The 22,715-nt window shown below is 39.3% G+C and overlaps 1 protein-coding gene across 1 annotated transcript in view; it reads left to right on the plus strand.

Moving 5' to 3' along the window:
- The window catches only part of GAD2 (glutamate decarboxylase 2), a 77,016-nt gene that overhangs the window by 16,074 nt on the left and 38,227 nt on the right, over positions 1-22,715 (plus strand). Inside the window, exon 8 of the mRNA XM_032396680.1 lies at positions 7,290-7,369. Within this exon, the coding sequence (XP_032252571.1) occupies positions 7,290-7,369 (80 nt within the window). The remainder of the gene's footprint in view (positions 1-7,289; positions 7,370-22,715) is intronic.

Consider the following 22,715-nt stretch of genomic DNA (forward strand, 5'->3'; position numbering starts at 1 on the left):
GTACACCAGAGCTCATCAATTAATTTAACATTTTATACCTTCCCAAGTAAAATTTCCACCAAGATCTTTTCTCTTAATGTGACTGTCATGCTAAATTATTACTCCCCTCACTAAAAAAAAAAAAAAAGTCCTTATTATCTCATAGGGCTGGGCTGGAGGGGATTTTAGAGCTCATTAAAGCACTCCTATGTCTTGATCCAAACCGTTCTGGACAGATGAACTCTTAAAGTAGCCCTGCCCGTGAAGCTTCGGATTAAGAGGTAACATGATCCCTGTATCTAGTTCCTTCTGGACCCTAGACCTCAGGGCCATTCCATTCCATTCATCACTTAGTGTAGTTCCTTCCAGCTTCAGGCCAGGCCATATATTCCCTTAGTCTTTTCAAGTTTTACAATCACCTTGTCTCCACCAGCCCCAGAAATAGATCTCCACCAGCTGAAAACAGAAGATTACCAAGTCATGTCTCAAATGCCTTTTCTCCAGGCCAAACAATTTCCATCTTTGCATGGAGGTTTCTTTCCTGAGTCCCTTGACCTGCAGGGAGAAACAGTAGTGGAAGAGCTGCTTTATGAATCTAATGGAGAGAGGAGAGGCCAAAGGCTTTGGGAGAAGCTGCTTCAAGTATTGTCTCTCTCAATGCTCTTTGAGAGTTTCCAAGGCCCAAGACTTTTGAGAATCAAATGAGAGCCTTATAAAACACTCACCTCAGCTCCTGGGATGTAGGAAACTCTACATAAATATTAGGTGACTTAAAAAAAACCCCACAACCTTATTTATAGATGAGGAACCCAAGTCCCAGAGGTGGGAGATGTTTTGCCCAGGGTTCCTAGCCAGTCAGTGGCAGAGTCAGATCTAGAGCCTCGGTTTCCTAACAATCCCAACACTGCTTTTTCAACTACTGAGTTGGATGACCTCTACACCACTCTAGCTGGCTGGTCTAAATTCACTTGTAGCATCATTTCTCAAATCTTATTTTCCCCATATTGTTATTCTAGTGCTAATTTAATTTCCTGATTTATTGAACCAGGTCAAGTTACTATCCTTTCTTCTAGTCTGAGCACTGAGTTTAAAACTTGACATGCGTAGGGCCATAGGGATGGAAATGACATTGAGAAACTCTCTTCCAGCAGCCAGCCAGAAACATCACACATTGAGGAAGGGAAGGGTCCTCTTTTGTTTACTAAATGGCCCTCACTGTCTCTGTTGCACCCCGCAAAGCTACCCATCTCTTTTCTGGCCACCAACTCAGACAAGAAGTTTCCCTTTGTTGATAAGGAGGGCAAGCTATTACATTTTTCTGTTGTTCAAAGCCAACTCTTTTCTTGAAATTTTGAATAGGACTAAATTAAACAAATAATATTGCTATGAAGAACATTAGAAGAAGTAAATATATCACTGAGTTGAAACAAGAGACAGCATTTAAGCTCTGAGTAAAGAATTCCAAGACTATTTTCCTCCCCAGGATGGAAGCACAAAAATCTCAGAATTGGAAAGGATCTTAAAGATTGTCTGTTCCATACTCGTTCTTTGCTGGAATCTCATCCTCGTCACCAATCTTCAGTGATAGAAAATCTTGGCAAAAATTAATCTGATGAGTTTAAGGTCCTTTCTTGAAAATAGGTTTAGAGGGAAGTTAAGACTCTAGCTGAATAATTCACATCTCTACCCCTGAATCCTTTGAAAGCCCAAACAAGCTCCATTCCAAATTCCTCTTATTTCCTTGTGTGCAACAAGCTCTTCCAGAAATAGTCTCAGTGAAACAGCATATTTGCATCTAGGAAAAATGCTCTTCATAATCAGAACAGGTAGTGGGATCTTTTAGGCAAATCAGCACAACTCACTCCACTCTTTACAGCCAGTCACCAATGTTCTGCCGAGGTCCTCATGGCCTCAGCCCACTTACACGGAAGATGATTCTCGTAATTGTTTAGAAAGATGGTTTTCACATCACAACACTATATGAGAGTCTTCAATTCCAAAAACAGATGTCCTTTGTGTCTAAAAACCAAAACAAAAAACTAACAGTGACCCAGGCAGCTTGGAAAGACAGCTCCCATGTAATGCTTTCCATTAGACAGAAGCTTAGCCTGACAGAACTTCAGTAAGTGAAATTGTGAGCTAAATGCAGGTTTCCTTTAGCCTCTGCATTCCTACCTCATCTTCATTTCAGGGCCCTCATCACCCCCGTGTTATTTTCTCTCTCTATTCAATCCCATCAAGACCTACTCTCAGGAAAGAGCCTGAGAGCCCTGTAAATGATGGGTAAAAACCAAAGTGTTACCTCTCTTGGAGGCATTTCCATTGCAATAGGAGACAAAGGAATGAGGCAGGAAGGCACAGTGCAGCCATGGGGTAGTGGGATGTGCTCTTTAGACCGTCTTCATTCACTCAGTGCGCAATGTGCCAGGCATTGCCTCAGGCATTGGGCAGACAACAGTGAACAGAACAGACCCAGTGCCTGCTCTCAAGAGGCATATATTGTACTGTGGGGGAAGGAAAGAACAGGGGTCTGGAAGGGACAGCCACTCTTCTCAGTGTCCCTGAGACCACACTGAGTGATCACTATAACTGAACTCATGCTCAGTGCTGATGTTCACATTTGTCACCAGATGTCATCCTTGGATCTCTTTTCATGTCAACTTAATCTTGGTACACAACATTCTTTTAGCACTTACTTAGAGCACAAGCTCACAATGGGTGAGTAATAAGGTAGCAGCCTCCCAGAAATGCCTTGTATGCAGATCCATATCACGTCAGTATCACATGGAGTCTCTGAGAACATGGTTTGGTGGTCCCCTGCCCTCCAAATCATTATAATTAGAAATCAATGAAGTGGTCTCACAGAGTACCAGCTTCTTTGTAAGTCAGATGCTTTAGAAAGCAGAATGCTCTTTTAAGGCCACTTGATGAATAAAAGCAAGGACAAGGACTACCAGTGTGTCTAAGGCAGAAAAAGCCGTCATTTTCATCAAATCTCAGGCTGTATAGAGAGCAAACCAATGGATGTGTGGGAGAGTTGTGGAGAAGGGGAAGACTGTTAGTCCTATAATTGCTGAGTGGGGCGGGGTGTCCAAAGCATGTGGAGGGGTCAAAGAAGCAGATTTCAGCTCATTCACCGGTTGGGCTTTACGACCTATTTGTTGGGGGTCCTGATGTGTAAGGCCCCCCCATTCACCTCTGTTCTGTGTCTCCACACACACTTCATTCACTCCATTCACAAAGGGGTTCAAGTCCAAGAACAATCAATAGACCTTAGGGCTAGAAGATAGAGCTTTTGACAGAAAGTCAGAGAGTTAAGAGCTGAGATTTCCAACTTAGTGTGCCATTTTCTTTCTTCATTTGAAGTTATGAGTTGCTTCTTCCCCAAAGCAGCTGATCTGGCTAGAAAGACCTATAACTGCTTCCTACTTGGGAAGGACCCCATCTTGGGCCTTTTAGGGTGGGTGCTAAGAAGATCTCTTGACTTGCTTTTAGAATGGGCTTTAGATTAGAGGTGTTGGGGTCTGTTTAGCCCACCATGTCTGGCTCCAGTTACCAAAGCCACACCTCAATATTGGGATTTGTGGCCAGAGATTTATGGCAATAAGTAGTGGACATTTTTCTGGACTTGTTCTCCAAGCATATGGTCAAATTCAATCAATATTTGCTAAACCAACCACCAAAGTCCTTGTCCTCATGCAACCTGGGTTCTAGTAGGGGACAGATAGTAAACAAATATTTAATGTCACATGCTGACAAGAGAATGGGATAATAGTGGGCTCTGTTTGACAAGATAGTCATAAAAGGTCTCTGTGGAGGTGATATATAACAGAGACCTACATCAAATGAGGGAGGGAGCCATATAAATATCCGAGGGAAGGATTTTCCAAGAAATGGAATAGCAAATACAAAGACTGAGAGGCAAGAACGAATTTAGCAAGCTCACAGAAGACCGGGGAGTCCAGTACCATCAGGTAGAGAGAGCAAGAGGAGGGGAGGCAGGAGACGAGGTAGGGGAGGTAGCCGGGGACTGAGGGCTGTTTAATAATTTTTGTGTCCCCAGCTTAGCAGAGGCTTTCCCTGAAGCCCTGTGGTCCACTAGGCAGTTGAACCTGAGTCTCAGTTAAATATCTGGATGTGACCAACAATGGCTGGAAATAGTTAATGCGGCTTTCCAAACTGCTTATCTAAATTGCAGTACAGGAAGAGAAAGCAGCATGTCAAGAACTGAAGTGGTTTGTCTCAGAGCTTTCCACCACTCCTCTTATTCTCCCACCATCCCTAAAGACAAGAAAGATTTATTGTCCCCATTACAGAAGGAAGGAGCTGATGCGCACCCTAGTCATAGGGCTGGATGGAATGACGGAGTTCATGCCCTTGCCTCAGCCTATGGGCTCTCATTCTCACGCATTCTTACTCTGGATAATCTCATCCTACCCAAGCCCAGAAAGCCTGCTTATTTTTTAATTACAATTATTGTATAACTATAAAACCCCATGGTTACTTACACATATTTCAAATGTCAGCTGAATCATGTAGACTGTATCTAGATTACTTATGATGTTTTTAAAAAGATCGAGAAATTAATCTTCCATCAACCTCGAACTTTTTGTTTAGTAAAAAATAAAAATCAGATGGGTTTTAACATCTATTACCGAAATAGAAATACGATTTAGTTCTAAATAAGGACTGGATTCTATCAAGTCTATTATTTTTCCAAAATCAGGGTGGAGGAGATACAGGGGATATATTCATTAACTCATTCCCCAGCCATTTTTTTAAAAGATTTTATTTATTTATTTATTTGACAGAGAGAGAGAGCACAAGCAGGGGGAGTGGGAGAGGGAGAAGCAGGCTCCCTACTAAGCAGGTGAGGGGCTTGATCTCAGGATCTTGAGATCACGACCTGAGCCTAAGGTAGAGGTTTAACTGACTGAGCCACCAGGCGCCCCCCATCCCCCAGCCATTCTATTGATGAATGACTGATCATTACAAGAGCCTTGATGATTTGGGGACACATCTGAATCACTGTAGCCTTCAATTTTTGTTCATAGATTTACCTTCTGAAGCAATCGATCCTTTTTCTCTCACCTTGACACCACATGTCCCTGTTGCCCTCTGCTCATGAACAAGCATCCTCTGAGCTCTCTCCAGACGCCTGGTTTCCGGGCTCCTCACCTTCCAGCCTGCTGTGGTTCATCAACAAGTAGTTCCATCAAACGTGGTGCCAAGGATTAAAAATGATTCCCCATGTGCTGTCTCACCAGCACGGAAATGTGCTATTGAAGCTATTTTCACTGTTTCTTCCTCATTAGGTAGTCTTTTTTTTTGCTCTCAGGCTCCTTGCTTACCATGGTCCCTTGCTATTTGTGGATAACATCTAGTGATTTCCCTGCTCCTTTTCCTGAAAATGTAAACAGGCTCAGTGTTCGGTCCCTAATCTTCTTTTTTCATGCCTCATATCACCTTTGTTCCCCATCTCGAAGCTTTCTTTTTAGGCCTGTGTTCTTCTTTAAGTGTGTGGCATTTGCTACAGTGATCAATTATCCTAGGTAATTGCTCCTCATTTGAGCATCCCTATTCTTTCTCATTAAAGACCAGACAAGACTACTTCCTCTCATTGACCAGGTGCACCAGATCTCTTACTTCACCCCAATTTACCATGTGGCAGTTTAATACTCTCAAAGGTTTAGGAAAACAAAAACAGAAACAGAAGTAAAACCAAGGAATCACTGAAGTAATAATTGTGAAGGTTTATTTTGCACACACCAAAAAAAAGACAGTTTGCAAACTGGGAGTACTCAAACCAAAATGTGGGATGAGACTCAGAGGATATTGTTATAAAGCAGCTTAGAGATCACAGAGGCAGGGACTGTTTATTCTTCACAGTGTTTGGTAACAATATTAGAATTTTCTTCAATGATAGAGAATTGGTTAGTGGTTACATCCTATCAATTTGGGGGAAGAATTTAAGTTTCAGTTATGATTTTCAGAGGCATAAGCTAGATGTGACCCAGGTCGTCAGCCCATTTTGTCATGCAAAATAAGCTAAATTAAGCTTTGCTTGTATGACTAAACTGGTTTTTGTCTGGCTCAGGAAATTTTCAAGTCTGGTCTCCGTGTGTTTGATTTTAACAGTGCTTTCGAGCTCATTCACTGAGGGGCCTAATTTGAGTAGCTTTGCTTGTTCAGTGGACAGCTGGCTCCTCTGTTCTGTGCCCTCCCTGCAGTAACAGACTGCTGTTTTCCTCTGAGCGGCTTCTTCTGGGGGCCACCCAGGGATCTGCTAACCATGCAAGAGAGAACACTTTTTTGTTTTGTTTGGGGGCGTCATGCATCTTTACAAACCCAGTTAAGCTTTCTCTCCTAGTTTCCAGGTATCTTGGTAACGATGGTCTACTTTGTCTTTCTGAGGTTGTAAAAGGAGGCTAATGGCCCCTTCTCATTACATCTCGGCTCCACTGGGCCTTTTAAACTCCTCCAGTCGGTGCCTTATGTATTGGTTCACATTATTTGCCACTGTTATAAATGTGATTTCTTCTTGCTTATCAGACACACGCCCTAAAAATACATGTGTTAACAGTTCCTGTGCTGCATGTTTAAGAATTCAGATGAGTCAAAAGTGGGCATTCAGGGAGAGTACACTCTGGAACGCTAACTTAAAATTCCAGTCAGCAATCCTTTGGAGATGTAAATTGAGGAAGCAGCCCTCCTTTTGGACAGCTTAATGATCTGTAGTTAATAGTAAGAGGCTGCTGGGCAGATGCCATACAGCTGGGCTTACGTTAGCCTCTCTCAGCTCTCCAAATTGCCCCGTGATTACAGCCATTGAGATTCAGAATCCTACCCGGGATCAATAACCAAAAGCACAAACAAAGATCTGACGGTGGCTTGTCAGTGTGGCTTTTCTCTGCACACCGTCCTGCCCAAGCCAGCGACTGACCCTTTCTCCCTGGTCCTGCCTCAGGCTGAGCTGTCGCCTGCACGAGAACTAGAGAACTAGCTCCCCAACAAGTCTGGGATGAAGAGTGCTGGACTGAAGGCCAACTTCTTCTTCTACTTGAGTGCACACAATTTCATTAAACTTGACAGAGACTGAGTGTCATCTCTTGGTAGGAAAATATAAGCCTGGAAGCCATACAGTCATAGTTCCTGGAGGCAGTTGGCTTGTTTTTGTGCCATATTCTCTCAGCAATCCATGCTGTTGAGGGAGATTAGAAATTAAAGGAGGAAAAAAACCAGCTGAGGGAATAGATCTTGAATTTATGTACAACTAATTACAAATATGCTTTTTTTTTTTTTTTTTACAGAGTCATTTTTCTCTCAAGAAGGGAGCTGCAGCTTTGGGGATTGGAACAGACAGTGTGATTCTGATTAAATGTGATGAGAGGTGAGTGTGCATCTGCAACCCTTCATTGGTTGGCAGTTTGCAACTTCCACACATGTATCTTTCAGTCCAAACGCAGGCATTGACTGTGGGGTGGGGGGCAAAACCACCTCCATCCCAGCTTGCTGTTCACTGTTTCTTTTTCACGTGGGCTCTTGCTTGGAGTCCTGGGACATTGTTCCTCAATGCCATGGAGCCTTCCATGGCCCTTGACTGAATTGGCACCTTTGTTAAATCAATCAAAATATTCTGCACCAAGAAGGTGCAGAAGGGCATTCATCACCTGGGCACTTAAGCACAAACCAGCAGTTTGAGTATTGATTTATGGAGGTGTCATCGTTCTAGGCGCCATGGATTGTGTGAGCTTGATGGACTGATTACAGAAGGGGGGACAGTTTAGTGAGCAGGAAGTAAATAATGCCCCCAGCAATTTGTCCACTTTGTGCTGGAACCAAAGAGCTCTCTTAGGGAAGATCCCTGCCTTAAAGGGACCTAAACCTCATAGGTACTCTGGGAATAGGTGTAGGATTAAAAAGCATTTCCAGCATATCCATGTAAATTTTCACTAGCCTATAGGTCTGGAACCGATAAGAAATTAAATTTAGTCTCTAAAGAATTGAGTAAGAAATTTCACTAAATTAAAAGGGAGCTACTCAATTAACCATTTTTTTCATATGTATTTATTAGACAGACTTCATGTTTGCCCACCATATCGTGAGGCTCCAGAAAAGCATAGGGCATCATCATCCCAGTTCCCTGACAGTCTATGATCTAAGGGAGATAGGATAACACCAGAAGGAGACAGTTACAGGGTTGAATCGTGTGGCACAGAGTACCTGTTCTGTATATTGGTAAGGCTTGGAAGGCTCCACGCAGCAAGCAAGACTTGTGCTCTCAAAGATCTTCACAGTGAAGGATGAACTGAATGGATGGAGGGGAAATGGGGGGCCATTACAGAGGACGGAACACCACAAGCAAAGCCCCAGAAGTAGGAGTGAGCATGTGGAGCTCCAGAGAGGAAAGGGACCTGACCAGGGGTATCAAGGAGGAACGGTCATGGCAAACCTGGTGGGCCATGTGGGATTTTGAAAGCTCAACAAAACACACTGATTAATGACGCATCTCTCTCTGGGAGGGAAAATCACAAGGGATTGCCGCTTTCTTGTCCACGCCTTTACATCTTGCCTGACCTGATCTGGTTGTTTACAAGGAACACATGCTACTTTTACAATCAGAAAGAAAAAGTGACATTTTCTTTTTCCTTGTTGTGGGGGGAGGACACTAAACTTAGCACTTGAGCATGATGCATCAGCAATCAAGGTCACCTGAAAGCATTTTTATCCGAGAAGGGCATGAGAGAAACCATCCTTCAGGAAGCAAGGCGAGGAGAGACCTGGGTCAGTGAGGCTGGGCGTGAGGCTCTAGCAATAGGATGGGTGGGAAATTAGAAGGACTGGAGCAAGGCAGGCATATTTTGAAGAAGGAACTGCTTTTATTTTTAAGACTACCAGTCTACAAAAATTGCTAACAGGGAATAAAGGTTTAGATGACTTTAACATTGTTCTTAATCTGTAGCCACATCTTATAAGGAGCCTAGAATTCGGGGAAGGACAGTCTAGACAGACCCTGTTAGCTGACCTACTCCGTCTTCTAATCTAGCCTGGTTAGCAGGTGTTCTTGACCTTGAAGCCCAGTGGGTGAGGGATGACCTGGGAGAACAGAGGGTACCTCGAGGCATCAATATTGCTGCTTCTACTCCTGTGAAAATCAGGTTGTAACGATGCAAGTGCCCTTGGGATGAGCCTACCCAACCAGCCAGCCAGGCATTCCTGGGAGCCGAAGGCTGGCCTGAGGACTGCTGACTGTCTGAGGGCAGGATCATGCTCCCAAGGGAGTGCAGGCCTGGAAGAAGGAAAGGCAAGAAGGAAAAGCAAAAAAGTCACAGGAACAGGGAGCACAGAAGAGGTTGCCAGGGAACAGATGCCAAAAGATGTCTGTTGTTCACCAACAGCAGAGAAAGGAGCAGAAAGCAGAGAATGCTGGGAAACCAATGGGGTCTCGAATCAGTGACTAGCCACATCACCTCAAATTTTGAGGTCAAAGAATTTTATGTCAACAATTTTAGAAGCCATTAGAAACACTAAAACACAATGTTAAAAATAACCTTTTTTTTTTTTTCAGAAAATACCTCACTTTCCCCGGCAACTCCCCCCGCCCCACATACACCCATTGGGAGGAGACAGAGGGAAGGGACTACCAGGCACGTAGGGCTAGGTGGGGCTTTTCCTTCTTCTGCTCATGAGCCTTGTGGGATGGGGAAGGGAGGAGAGAACAATACAGGAGGAAGAAGAAAGAAAGAAAAATAGATAAGAAATAAAAGATGGGAGAAATAAGGACCAGGAGGAAAAAAAAAATTGCAATGAAGTATGAAGTGAAGCAAGGAGGAAGGAAGTACAGTTGAAAACATGGGGGTCAAGGGCACTGACCTCCCCACCCCTTGCAGTTGAAAATTCACATATAACCTTTGACTCCTCCAAACCTAAACTACTAAGAGCTACTGTTGACCAGAAGCCTTACCAATAACATAACCAGTCAATTAACACATATTTTGTATGTTTTATGTATATTACATACTATATTCCTAGAACAAAGCAAGCTAGAGAAAAGAAAATGTTATTAACAAAATCGTAAGGAAAATGCATTTACAGAACTGTACTGTATTTATCAAAAAATATCCATGTGTTAGGGGCACCTGGCTGGCTCAGTCGATGGAGCGTGCGACTCTTGATCTCGAGGTTGTGAGTTCGAGCCCCACAGTGGGTGTAGAGAATTACTCAAAAATTAAAAAATCTTAAAAAAAAACTAATATCTGTGTATAAATGGACCTTCACAGTTCTCAGACCTGGGGGCAAGAAGCACATGAGAACTTTAAAGAGGAGTAAGTGATCGTTTTTACCATCTGAAAAGCAATACATGCTTACTTTAAAAAATACAAAATAACAGGGAAAAATTGTCATTCCACCACCGAAAGATCATCACTAATACCATACTGGTGTCTAAATCTCGAATCTCTTTTTCTAAGCATAGAGGTTTGAGTTTTTTTCTTTTCCTGTTTTAATTTTCATATTTATGGTCATGTTTCTTTTTCTAACTAGACATGGTAAGTATTTTCCCACATTATTGCAAACACTCTTAACTACATAACATACGAGAAAGCATGATAGTACTTTGTTTTTGATTTTTTAAAGATTTTATTTATTTATTTTATTTATTTATTTTTTTAAAGATATTATTTATTTATTCATGAGAGACAGAGAGAGAGAGAGGCAGAGGCAGAAGGAGAAGCAGGCTCCCCACGGAGCAGGGAGCCCGATGCGGGACTCGATCCCAGGACCCTGGGATCATGACCTGAGCCAAAGGCAGACACTTAACCGACTGAGCCACCCAGGCGTCCCAAGATTTTATTTATTTTATTTGGAAGAGAGAGAGTGAGTGAGAGAGCGAGCATAAGCAGGGGGAGGGGGAGAAGCAGACTCCCTTGCTGAGCAGGGAGCCTGATGTGGGGCTCGATCGCAGGACCCTGGGATCATGATCTGAGCCAAAAGGAGATGTTTAACCAACTGAGCCACTCAGGCACCCCACACGATAGTACTTTGAAGGGTGGTTTCTGGAGCTGGACTCTTTGACCCCCTCCCCCCGTCTCAGCTCCAGCACTAGCTTGGGCATATCCCTCTCTGCACCTCAATTTTCTTATCTGAAAAAAGGAAAAAGTAAGGGCCCTGCTTCATAGGGTTATTACAAAGATTAAATGTGTTAACAAATATAAAATACTAAAAATGATATGTAGTAGTAGAAAGCAAACACAAAATATTACCCCCTCCTGTTCATTTCCCTGTTTCTGGTGTTGCTATTATAAATAATCCTTCTATCCTTCATTGAACATTCTTATGTGCCCAGGTTTCTCCATTTAGGATTATTTCTTAATATAATTGCTAACTTAAGTTATATGAATATTCTTAAGGAAAGTGATACATCAGGCCATATTGCCTTTCAAAAGTTTTCACCGATTTATTCTCCTAGCAGTATTGTATGAGAGCATGTTGGGGGGAAAATTAAAGCTGTGTTGGTAGCTACATGTAGTCTTTAATTCTATATTGATAATTCACATCATCTCTATAGAATGGTTTTAAGACGGAGAGCCTGGCCTAATGGATTACGAGAAATTGAAGTGTCTGGGTTGGGGGGCCAAGGAGCAGACTTTGGACAGTCATCTGTATCCACCATTCTAGTCAGAATCAGTTAAAACATGCTTGGCAGCCATTTTGTTTTTATTAATCACGTCCTTGTGAAAGTCAGATGTTTGGGTCAGAAAATCACTTGAGGCTGACAAAGTGCATACCTGCCTTCTCGTTTCTCCTAGTGTTCTTGGCAAAGTTCATCCAGGTTTTACAAAACATGAACCTGGACCTGCTCTCAAAAACATTCATTTCTTAGTAACTCTTTCTGACTCTGCCCATTAGTCTGTCAGTGGCTGGGGTAATAGGTTTTATCTTGTTCTACAGACAGTTGACTTAGTAGGAAGCTCACAATGAAGGGAAATGTCCTAGTGAAGAAGAATAGTCTCCTAGTCCAATGCCACATATGGAAGAAAATACTACAAGATACTGTCTCTTAATTAGTAATCACAGGGGCTCAGTTTGATAACCCATTCAAAGTGAAACATGATTCTCAGTTAAAACAAAGAAAGAGAAATATATAATAAATCTTCATGTATTTGGAAAAGCTTCTTTCAAAGTTGAAAATCAAAAAGCATATTAACTTTATTATTACTCTAATAAATAAAATAAGGCAATGGAAAACCTCACTTCACCATGGGCTTACATTTGAATGTGAAGTATCATAACTAAAAAGAGTGTTTCTATTTTTGTAAAAATTAATTATTAATTAAAAAGAGGATAATGTGTTAAATGAATCTTCGATTTCATAAGTTCTAGTGTAAGAGTTCTTTTTCCTTAGAAGCAAAAAGTTGAATCTTCGCAGTAATGGGATTAATGGATTTTTATTTAAGTATCATTGGGTCTAATATTTGCAAATTTTGAATCAGTGGAATCCAAGTTAATGATGCATTGATGATATCTAAGGATAGAAAAGTGTGAGTTAATATCTAGAGAAAAATAACTATTTGTGAAAGAAACTGAGTGATACTTCAGAATTGGATTGGGCCACTAAGCAAAAACATGTTTCCCAAAGGTTCAGACAGGGGAGGGGAGAAAACTTCTGGGAATGATAATTTGGAAGAATACAGAGTTCCCATATAATGCAAGTGGGAGCCCTCTGAGCGGCTTCTTTTGACTGTAGGCAGTGGCCTTGGTTGGGAACACAGTGGTGAACAAGGTGGATAGAGTCACAGATGCTACAAAACTTAGTCCAGTATGCAGAGGCAGACTTTGAAACAAATGATAACACTTGAGAAAGGTATGTGCTGTGAGAGGGGGAGTACAGGTTGCTATTGATACACATTTAATTCTACATCCAGAGGGAGGACGATGGGAATTAGCCAGATGAAAAGGAAAGAATGTTCCAAGAAACCATGGCACATTCTAAGCCATGGATGTGAGGGACGTTGGCTTGCCCAAAGAACTGAAAAGAAGTTCTGGGGGTAAGTGGTCAGAATGACCTTGTCATGAAGGACATTATGAGCCATGTTAAGCTGTTTGGACTTTAGGTTTGAAGACATGAGATGCCCCTGAAAGGTTTTGAGCAGCAAAGCGACATCGTATTTTGGCATTAGAAAAATCATTTTAAATGCAGAGTGAAGTATAGGTTGGAGGCTGGAAGTTGGTGGTTGTGGTAGTAATATTAGTAGATGCTGAATGGTGGGCCGGCCTGATGTAGTTGAATGCTGGAATTACTAGGAATTATTGACTGATTGATGTGCAGGTTGAGAGAAGAGTCAAGGATGAATGCCAGGCTTGCTGTTCTCTGAGATAAGGAACCCTGGCCAAAGTGAGAAGTTCAGATTTGAAGATGTTGAGTTTGAAGAATGTATGAGACATCCAAGTGGGGGTGTCAGATAGGCATGGGGAAATATGAGCCCGAAGCTCTAAAGTTACACACAGGAAGCCAAGTAGAGTGGGCCTACGAAAGAACTCTAAGGAGCTCCCGCATTTCAGGAACAGGCAGAGTTAGAGAAGCCTGCAGTGGAGACTTGAGAAAGAGCAGCCTGAGTCGTTGGAGGAGGCTCAGGAACTGGGGCATGAGGGCTGTGAGAATCTTTCTAGAAGTGGTTAACGGCATCAAATGCTACCAGTAGATGGAATGAGCGTCAACAACTGCCCATCAGCTTTATTTATCAGCAGGTGGCTGGTGAGTTGGTAAGAGTAGCTTCAATAGAGGGGTGAAGGCAGAAGGCAGTTTGCAGCGGGTGAAGGGTGGGCAGGAGCAGAGGGGAGGGAGAGCGTCTCTAAATGTAGAGCCCTGAAGAGAAGCAGGGAGGATGGAAGCTGGAGGGGGGTTGAATTCAGGATGGTTTTTGGTTTTGTTGTTTTAAGGAGGGTGCTTAAGGCATATTTAACTGTGAGATGGAAGACCTGCTAGACAGGAAATGTGAATTATATGAAAAGAAGAAGGGATAAAATAGCAGAAGCTTAATTTCTCTTGGGAGTTCCTTATTCCTTTGACTAAAATTATGTAGAGTCTTTCTCTGAAGAACTCACAAGAACTCTGCAGTTTTCGTACATTATACATTATAGATATTATACATTATATTATCTTACAGTTATACAACTGGAAGGAAACAAGGGGGAGAGAGCAGGAGGGGTTCTCCTGGCAGGAAGGGCAGGGGAGAGGTTAGGGACCTGTGAGTGGGGGAGGGGCAAAGCCCTGGGCTTACACCACGCTGAGAGCTGTGAATGGATTTCAATTCAGAAACCCTCAGCGTTGGAAAGGTTCTTAGACATTAACACATCCAACCTTTTTTTTTTGTTCACTTTGTGTTTTTGTGAAATATACTACGTTTCCTTATCCATTCGTCAATTGATGGACACTTAGGCTGCTTCCATATCTTGGCTACTGTAAATAATGCCACAATAAATACAGGGGTGCATGTATCTTTTCAAATTAGGGTTTTCATTTTCATTGGGTAAACACCTAGTAGTGGAATTATTGGATCATATGGTATTTCTCTTTTTAATTTTTTGAGGAACCTCCATACTGATTTTCACAATGGCTGCACCAGTTTGCATTCCCACCAATAGTGAATGAGGGTTCCTTTTTCTCCATATCCTCACCAACACTTGTTCTCTTTATCATTTTGATTTTAGCCATTCTAACTGGTGTAAGGTGATATCTCATTGTGGTTTTGACTTGCATTTCCGTGATGATAGTGATGTTGAGCATCTTTTCATGTGTCTGTTGGCCATCTGGATGTCTTCTTTGAAAAAACGTCTATTCAGATCCTCTGTCCATTTTTAATTGGATTATTTGATTTTTTTTTGGTATTGAATTGTATCTTTATATATTTTGGGTACCAACCCCTTATCAGATATGTCATTTGCAAATATCTTCTCCCATTCAGTAGGTTGTCTTTTTGTTTTGTTGATGGTTTCCTTTGCTGTGCAAAAGCTTTTTTTTTTTGATATAGTCCCAATAGTTTATTTTGCTTTTGTTTCTTTGTCTTAGGAGAAATATCTAGAAAAATGGTGCTATGACCAATGTCAGAGAATTACTGCCTGTGTTCTCTTCTAGGATTTTTATGGTTTCAGGTCTCGCATTTAGGTCTTTAATCCATTTTGAGTTTTGATATACATCTTTAGAGTTCTCTTTCTCTCCATATACATTATTTAATATCTCTTGAATGTAATGAATATTATATTATAAATACAAATTATATGTATATTACAGTTTTTTCTGAACCTTTTGAGAATTCCTTGCAGACATCATGCCCCTTAAGACTTCAATGTGCGTTTCCTAAGAACAAGGATATTCACTTACATAATCACAGTACAGTAATCAAAATCAGATCTGACAGTGACACAGGACTATTATTTAATCGATATAACTTATTCAAATTTCATCAATTGTCCCAATAATATTCTTTAGAGCTATTTTTTTTTTCCCAGTCCAGGATCACACATTACACTCAGTGTCATGTCTCTTTAGCTTCCTTTCATCTGGAACATTTCCTCATCCTTCGTCTTTCATGACTGATATTTTTGAAGAGTGTATTTATTTTGTAGAAGATTTCTTAATTTGCGTTTGTCTCATATTTCCTCATGGTTAGATTCAGGCAATGCATTTTAGGCAGGAATTCCAGGGAGGTGATCCTTGTCTTTCTCAGCCATACCTCTTCAAGACGATTATTATATTATTAGGTATGTCAACTTTGACCATTTGGTTAGGGTAGTGTCTGCCAGGTTTCTCCCCTGTAAAATGACTGTTCTCTACTTTGAGGTTTATCTTATAGGCGATGCTTTGATACTATATAAATATTCTGTTCCTCCTGAAACATTCACTCACTAGTTTAGCATCCATTGAAGATTCTGGCCTGAATTATGATGATGATGGTTGCAAAATATGATGTTCTAACTCTATCATTTCTTCTCTATTTATTCGTTCCTGTTACTCTACTACTATAAGGAAGATCTCTCCCCGCCTCCGTGTGTGTGTGATATATTTACCGTCAGTATGGACTCACAGGTGCTTTTAGAAATTAATTCTCTCTAGCACTCTTTCCCATTCTCTCCCCATCTTTCCATCTCTTACTCCTCCCTTCAGGGTTTGCCTTTAAATTATCTAAATTGCTGTAAAACCTTAGAGAAAACAAATCTGAGCAAGATACGGGATACCTGGTGGGCAGAGGACTAGAAGAGTCGCTGGCCTTCCTATATCCCATGTAACACGAGATCTCTGTTAGGTATTTTGATTAATACTTGTATACCACAAAATGAACACTTATGTTTTTGTATAAATTTTAGTTTTTTAGTTTAACATATCTCTTAGCTTTACAAATTACAGTCAGATAACATTTCCTTATGCTTGTTAAGTACCACACTTCATCATTCAATTGATTTAAACAATTGAAAGTATAAATAATCTGGGGTCATTATACTCTCTTATTAAATTAGCTGAATTGTGGCCAGTGTGTGAAAGCTGTTAGGGAAGCTAATTAACTCTTTCAGGCCCTTGGGGAGCTGTTGAGTGCACTGTAATAGGATAGACTTCACAGAGACCCTGAATCAATTATCATTGAGCAGGACTGGGGTAAGCCCTTTGAGAGTCATATTTCCTATGGGTTAGACACAGAGAACTCATTGGTGCTAGAGGTGTATGTGCTTCATTATGTCCTATATCAGGAAGGATTATAAAATAAGAATAGCTGACCCTTAGTGAGTGTTTATTATGTGCCAGGCAGACTCCTAAGCAGTTTATACAATTGATCTAATTAATTCACTTATTAGAGACACAGAAAAGTATATCCCCTCACATTTACCTGGTGCTGACACAGTTTGTGAAGAGTTTCTATGTACATAATAGTCGTAAGCAGTATGGTGAGTTCACCTTACTCTGTTTGATTTATAACCCTGGTCGAGGGGCAGCATGTCTGCGACCACCTAGCTGGGAAGTGAAGAATTGGGGCTTGGACTCAGAAGAGAACTCCTGGTGCTTACCAGTCCAACAGGATCCTTTGTCTTCTTTCCCCCAATTTTTAAATTGTGGTCAAATACACATAAAATTTAGCATCTTAACCATTTTTAAGTATACAGGGCAGTGACATGAAGGACACTTGTGTTCTTGGGCAACCACCATCAATATCCATCTCCAAAACTCTTTTCATCTTGCAAAACGGAAACTCTATATCCATTCAACAAAAACTCCCATGGCTCTCTCTCCCCTCCCCACCCCGGCAACCACTATTCTACTTTGTGTCTCTATGAATTCGACCACTCTAGGCACCTGACTCTTTTGTCTTCTTGTGATTGACTTATTTCACTTTGCATAATGTCCTCAAGGTTCATCCATGTTGAAGCAAATGTCATCAGTTCCTTCCTTTCTAAGGTTGAATAATATTTCATTGTATGTATATACCACTTGGGTTGCTTCTACATTTTAGCTATTGTGAATAGTGCTGCTCTGGCCATGGGTGTGCAAGTATCTCTTTGAGTTTTGCTTTTTAGTCTTCTGGGTATATACTCAGAAGTGGAATTGTCAGGTAACATGGTAATTCTATTTTTAATTTTTTGAGGAATTAACATACTATTTTCCGTAGTGGCTGCACTATTTGACATTTCCACTAACAGTGCCCAAGCATTCCAATTTCTCCACGTACTTGCCAACATTTGCTACTTCCTGGGTTTTTTTTTAAATAGTTGCCCTCCTAATGGGTGTGAGGTGGTATTTCATTGTGGTTTTGATTTGCATCTCTCTAATGATTAGTGATGTTGAGCACATTTTCATGTGCTTATTAGCCATTTGTACATCTTTTTTCAAGAAATGTCTATCCAAGTCCTTTGCACCATCTTAAAAAATAATTTTACCTGTTTATTTTTTTTGAAGATATATATTTCTGGTTTTAATTTGGTCTAATTGACGAATAAAAATTGTATATATTTAAGGTGTACAATATGATGCCATGAGATACATATACATATACTGGGTACCACAATCAAGCTAATTAACATATCTATCACCTCGCACAGTTACCATTGGTGAGGGGTGGAGGGTGTGGTGAGACCTCTTAAGATCTACTCTCTTAGCCTACTTCAACTATACAAAACAATATTATTAATTAAGTCATCATGCTGTACATTAGATCCCTAGAACTTATTCATCTTATAACTGAAGTTTGTACTCTTTGAGCAATATTTCCCCATATTTCCCACCCAGTAGTTCCTGGCAATCACCATTCTACTCTCTGCTTCTATGAATTTGACTTTTTTCAATTCTATATGTAAGTGAAATCATATAGCATCTGTCTTTCTGTTTCTGGCTTATTTTGCTTAGCATAATATCTGTCAGGTTCATCCATGTGGTCACAGATTCCCTTCTTTTTATGGCTAAATAATATTCCAGTGTGTGTGTGTGTGTGTGTGTGTGTGTGTGTGTGTGTGTATCACACTTCTTTATCCATTCATTGATTAATTGACTCTCAGATTGTTTCCTAATCTTGCCTATTGGGAATAATGTTGCAGTGAAGATGGGAGTACAGATATCTCTTTGCAATACTGATTTCATTTCCTTTGGATTTACCAAGGAGTGGGATTCAGGAATCATATAGGCGTTCTATTTTTAATTTTTGAGGAGCCTCCATACTCTTTTCCACAGTGGCTGGACCAATTTACCTTCCCACCAACCATGTACAAGGGTTTTCTTTTCTCCACACCCAAACCAACATTTATCATTTCATGTCTTTTTGATAAGAGCCACCCTAACAGGTACGTAGTGATATCCCACTGTGGTTTTGCTTTGCATTTCTCTGATGGTTAGTGATGCTGAACACCTTTTCATATGCCTATTAGTTATTTGTATGTCTTCTTTGGAAAAATATCTATTCAAGTCCTTTGCCCATTTTTTAATCAGGTTATTTGGGTTTAGTTATTGAGTTGTAAGAGTTCTTTATATAATTTGGATATTAATCCTTTATCAGATATATGGTTTATAAATATTTTCTCCCATTCCATACAGTGCCTTTTCATTTTGTTGATTGTTTATTTGCTGTGCAGAAGTTTTTTAGTTTGATGTAGTCCCACTTGTTTATTTTTGCTTTTGTTGCCTTTGCTTTTGGTGTTAAATCCAAAAAAATTATAGACAAGACCAATGTCAAGGAGCTTACCACTTATGTTTTCTTCTAGGAGTTTTATGGTTTCAGGTTTTACGATCAAGTCACTAATCTGTTTTGTGTTAATTTTTGTGCTTGGTGTAAGATGGTGCTCCAGTTTCGTTTTTTTTTTTGCATGTGGCTGTCCAGTTTTCCCAGCACCATTTATTGAAGAGCCTCTCCTTTCCCCATTGCGTATTTTTGACACTTTTGTCAAAGATTATTCAACTGCACACACATGGGTTTATTTCTGGGCTCTCTATTCTGTTTCGTTGGTCTATGTGTCTATTTGTATCCCAGAACCATACAGTTTTGATTACAATATCTTTGTAAAACAGTTTGAAATCAGGAAGTGTGATGCCTCTAGATTTGTTCTTCTTTCTCAAGATTGCTTTGGCTATTTGAGCTCTTTTGTGGTTCCATATAAATTTTTTCTATTTGGATAGTTTTTTCTATTTCTGTGAAAAATGCCGTTTGAATTTTGATAGGGATTGCATTGAATATGTAGATGATTTGGGGTAGTATGGCCATTTTAACAATATTAATTCTTCCAATCCATGAACACAGGACATCTTTCCATTTATTTGTGTCTTCTTCCATCAATATCTTATCGTTTTTAGTGTACAGATATTTTATCTCCTTGGTTAAATTTATTTCTAAGTATTTGATTCTTTTTCACACTACTATAAATGGGATTGATTTTTTATGTTAATTTCATATCCTGCAACTTTATTGAATTTGTTTATTAGCTCTAACAGGTTTATTTTGTAGAGTCTTTAGGGCTTTCTATATATAAGATCATGTCATCTGCAACAGAGACAATTTAACTTCTTACTTTCCAATTTGGATGTCTGTTTTTTTTTTCCTCTTTCTTGTGTAATTTCTCTGGCTAGGACTTCCAGTACTATGTTGAATAGAAGTAGTAAGAGTGGGCACTCTTGCATTCTTCCTAATCTTAGAGGAAAATCTTTCAGCTTTTAATCATTGAGTATAATGTTACTTATGGGATTGTCATATATGGCCTTCATTATGTTGAGGTAGTTTCCCTCTAACCCCAGTCTGTTGAGAATTTTTTACCATGAAAGAATGTTGAATTTTGTTAAATGTTTTTTCTGTATCTATTGAGATGATCATATGATTTCTGTCCTTCATTCTTTAATGTGGTGCATCAAATTGATTGATTTGCAGATGTTGAACCATCCTTGCATCTCAGGGATAAATCCCACTTGATGATTATTGTGTATTATCCTTTTAATATATTGCTGAATTTGGTTTGCTAGTATTTCGTGAGAATTTTTGCATCTATGTTCTTCAGAGATATTGGCCTGTAATTTTCTTTTCTTGTAGTGGCCTTATCTGGCTTTGGTATGAGGTTATTGCTGGTCTCATAAAATGAGTTTGGAAACGTTTCCTCCTCTTCAATTTTTTAGGAGACTTTGGGAAAGTTTAGCATTAATCCTTTAAATGTTTGGTAGAATTTATTTATGAAGCCATCTGGTCCTGTCTTTGTTGGAGGTTGTTGCTTACCGCTTTCATCTCTTCACTCATTATTGGTCCCTTCAGAAATTCTATTTCTTCATGATTCAGTCTCAGTAGGTTGTATGTTTCTACGAATTTATTCACTTTTTCTACATTACCCAATTTGTTGGCATAATATTTTTAAGTAATCTCTTATGACCTTATGTATTTATTTGGTATGAGTTACAATGTTTCCTTTTTCCTTTTTAATTTTATTTATTTGAGTTTTCCCTTTTGTTTCTTGGTTAGTCCAACTAAAGTTTTGTCAATTTTGTTTATATTTTTCAAAAGCCAGATCTTAATTTTGTTGATCTTTTCTATTGTCTCCATTTATTTCTGCTCTAATCTTTATTCTTTCCTTCCTTCTGCTAACTTTGGGCTTAGTTTGTTCTTTCTTTTCTAGTTCCTTGAGATGTAAAATTAGATATTTTGAGACTCTGCTTTTTTGGTAATATAGCCATTTATCACTATAAACTTTCCTCTTAGAACTGCTTTGCTGCATCTCATAAGTTCTGTTATGCTGTATTTTCATTTTTATTTGTCTAAAGATACTTTTTATTTTTTTATTTCTTCTTTGACCTATTGGCTGTTCAGGAGTGTGTTTCTCAGTTTCTATATATTTATGATTTTTCCAATTTTCCTCCTTTTAACTGATTTCTATTTTAATACCACTGTGTTTGTAAAAGACACTTGATATGATTTCAGTCTTCTTAAATTTGTTAAAAAATTTTTTGTGGTCTAGCATATGATCTATTCTGGAGAATGTACATGTGCACTTGAGAAGAATGTGTATCTGCTGCTGTTGGATGGAATGTTCTATCTGCGGCTCTTAGGTCCATTTTGCCATCTTTGATTTGGGTGGTTTGTTTTTGTTGTTGAATTTAAGGAGTGCTTCATATATTTGGGATGTTAGTCCTTTATCAGATTTTGCAAAAATTTATAAATACTTTGTTCCATTCTGTGGGATACTTTTTACTCTGTTGATAGTGTCTTTTAATGCACAAGAGTTTTTCATTTTTATGAAGTCCAGTTTGCCTATTTTTCCTTTTGTTGCTTGTGTTTTTGGCATTGTGTCCATGAAAATATCCATTGCCAAATCCAATGTCATGAAGCTTTTGTCCTCCGTTTTCTTCTAAGAGTTTTATAGTTTTAGCTCTTACATTCAGGCCTTAACCCATTTTGGGTTAATTTTTTATATGGTGTTAGGTAAGGGATAGCCTGTTCTTTTTATAAAAAACAAACATAATATTCTCTTATTTTCTTACAATTATAATATTATTTTCTTATAATATTCTTTCCAGAAGCAGCACATACTCATTGTTGAAAAACAGGAAAATAGGAGGACCTAGACATAATCTCTCATAATTCTTTGGTGCATATATTTCCAAATACATTATATATATTTAAACATAAAACCTACTGATTAGAAACTTGTTTTTTATATAATAAAATATTATGGGCAACTTTCATGTCATTGGAAATTCTCTAATACAATTCTTAATTACTATTTAATAACCTATTATTTAGAATTTATATTACTTAAGTCTGTTGTTAGACATTTAAGCTACTTTAAATTTTTACTATTTAAAAAATTGCTAATATAAATATCAGTGTGGCTAAATATTTGCACACATACATATATTATTTTCTTAGGATAAATTCCTAAAAATAGAATTTCTGAGCCCCAGACTATGTCTGTACTAAGAGTTAGGATACTTGCTGGCATGTTGCCCTTCAGAAAAGAACCAGCCAATTTACACTTCCCCTAAGCAGTATACAGGGGTGACTACTCACCACGTTCTTACTAATCCTAGGAACTAAAGCCTTAAGTGACCTGTGTCAATTTGATGAGTAGAAACATTTTTTAATTATTTATATTTTCAATTGCATTTTCAATTATTAGCAAAGTTGAGCATTTTATGCTTATCAGTCATTCATAGTTGAAAAAGAACACAAAGCCCTTTTTGTCATGTATGTTATAAATGTTTTCCAAAATGTATCATTTGCTTTTAATTT

Source organism: Phoca vitulina, unplaced genomic scaffold, assembly GCF_004348235.1.
Source record: "Phoca vitulina isolate PV1807 unplaced genomic scaffold, GSC_HSeal_1.0 scaffold93, whole genome shotgun sequence".
In the NCBI taxonomy this organism is placed as follows: Eukaryota; Metazoa; Chordata; class Mammalia; order Carnivora; family Phocidae; genus Phoca; species Phoca vitulina.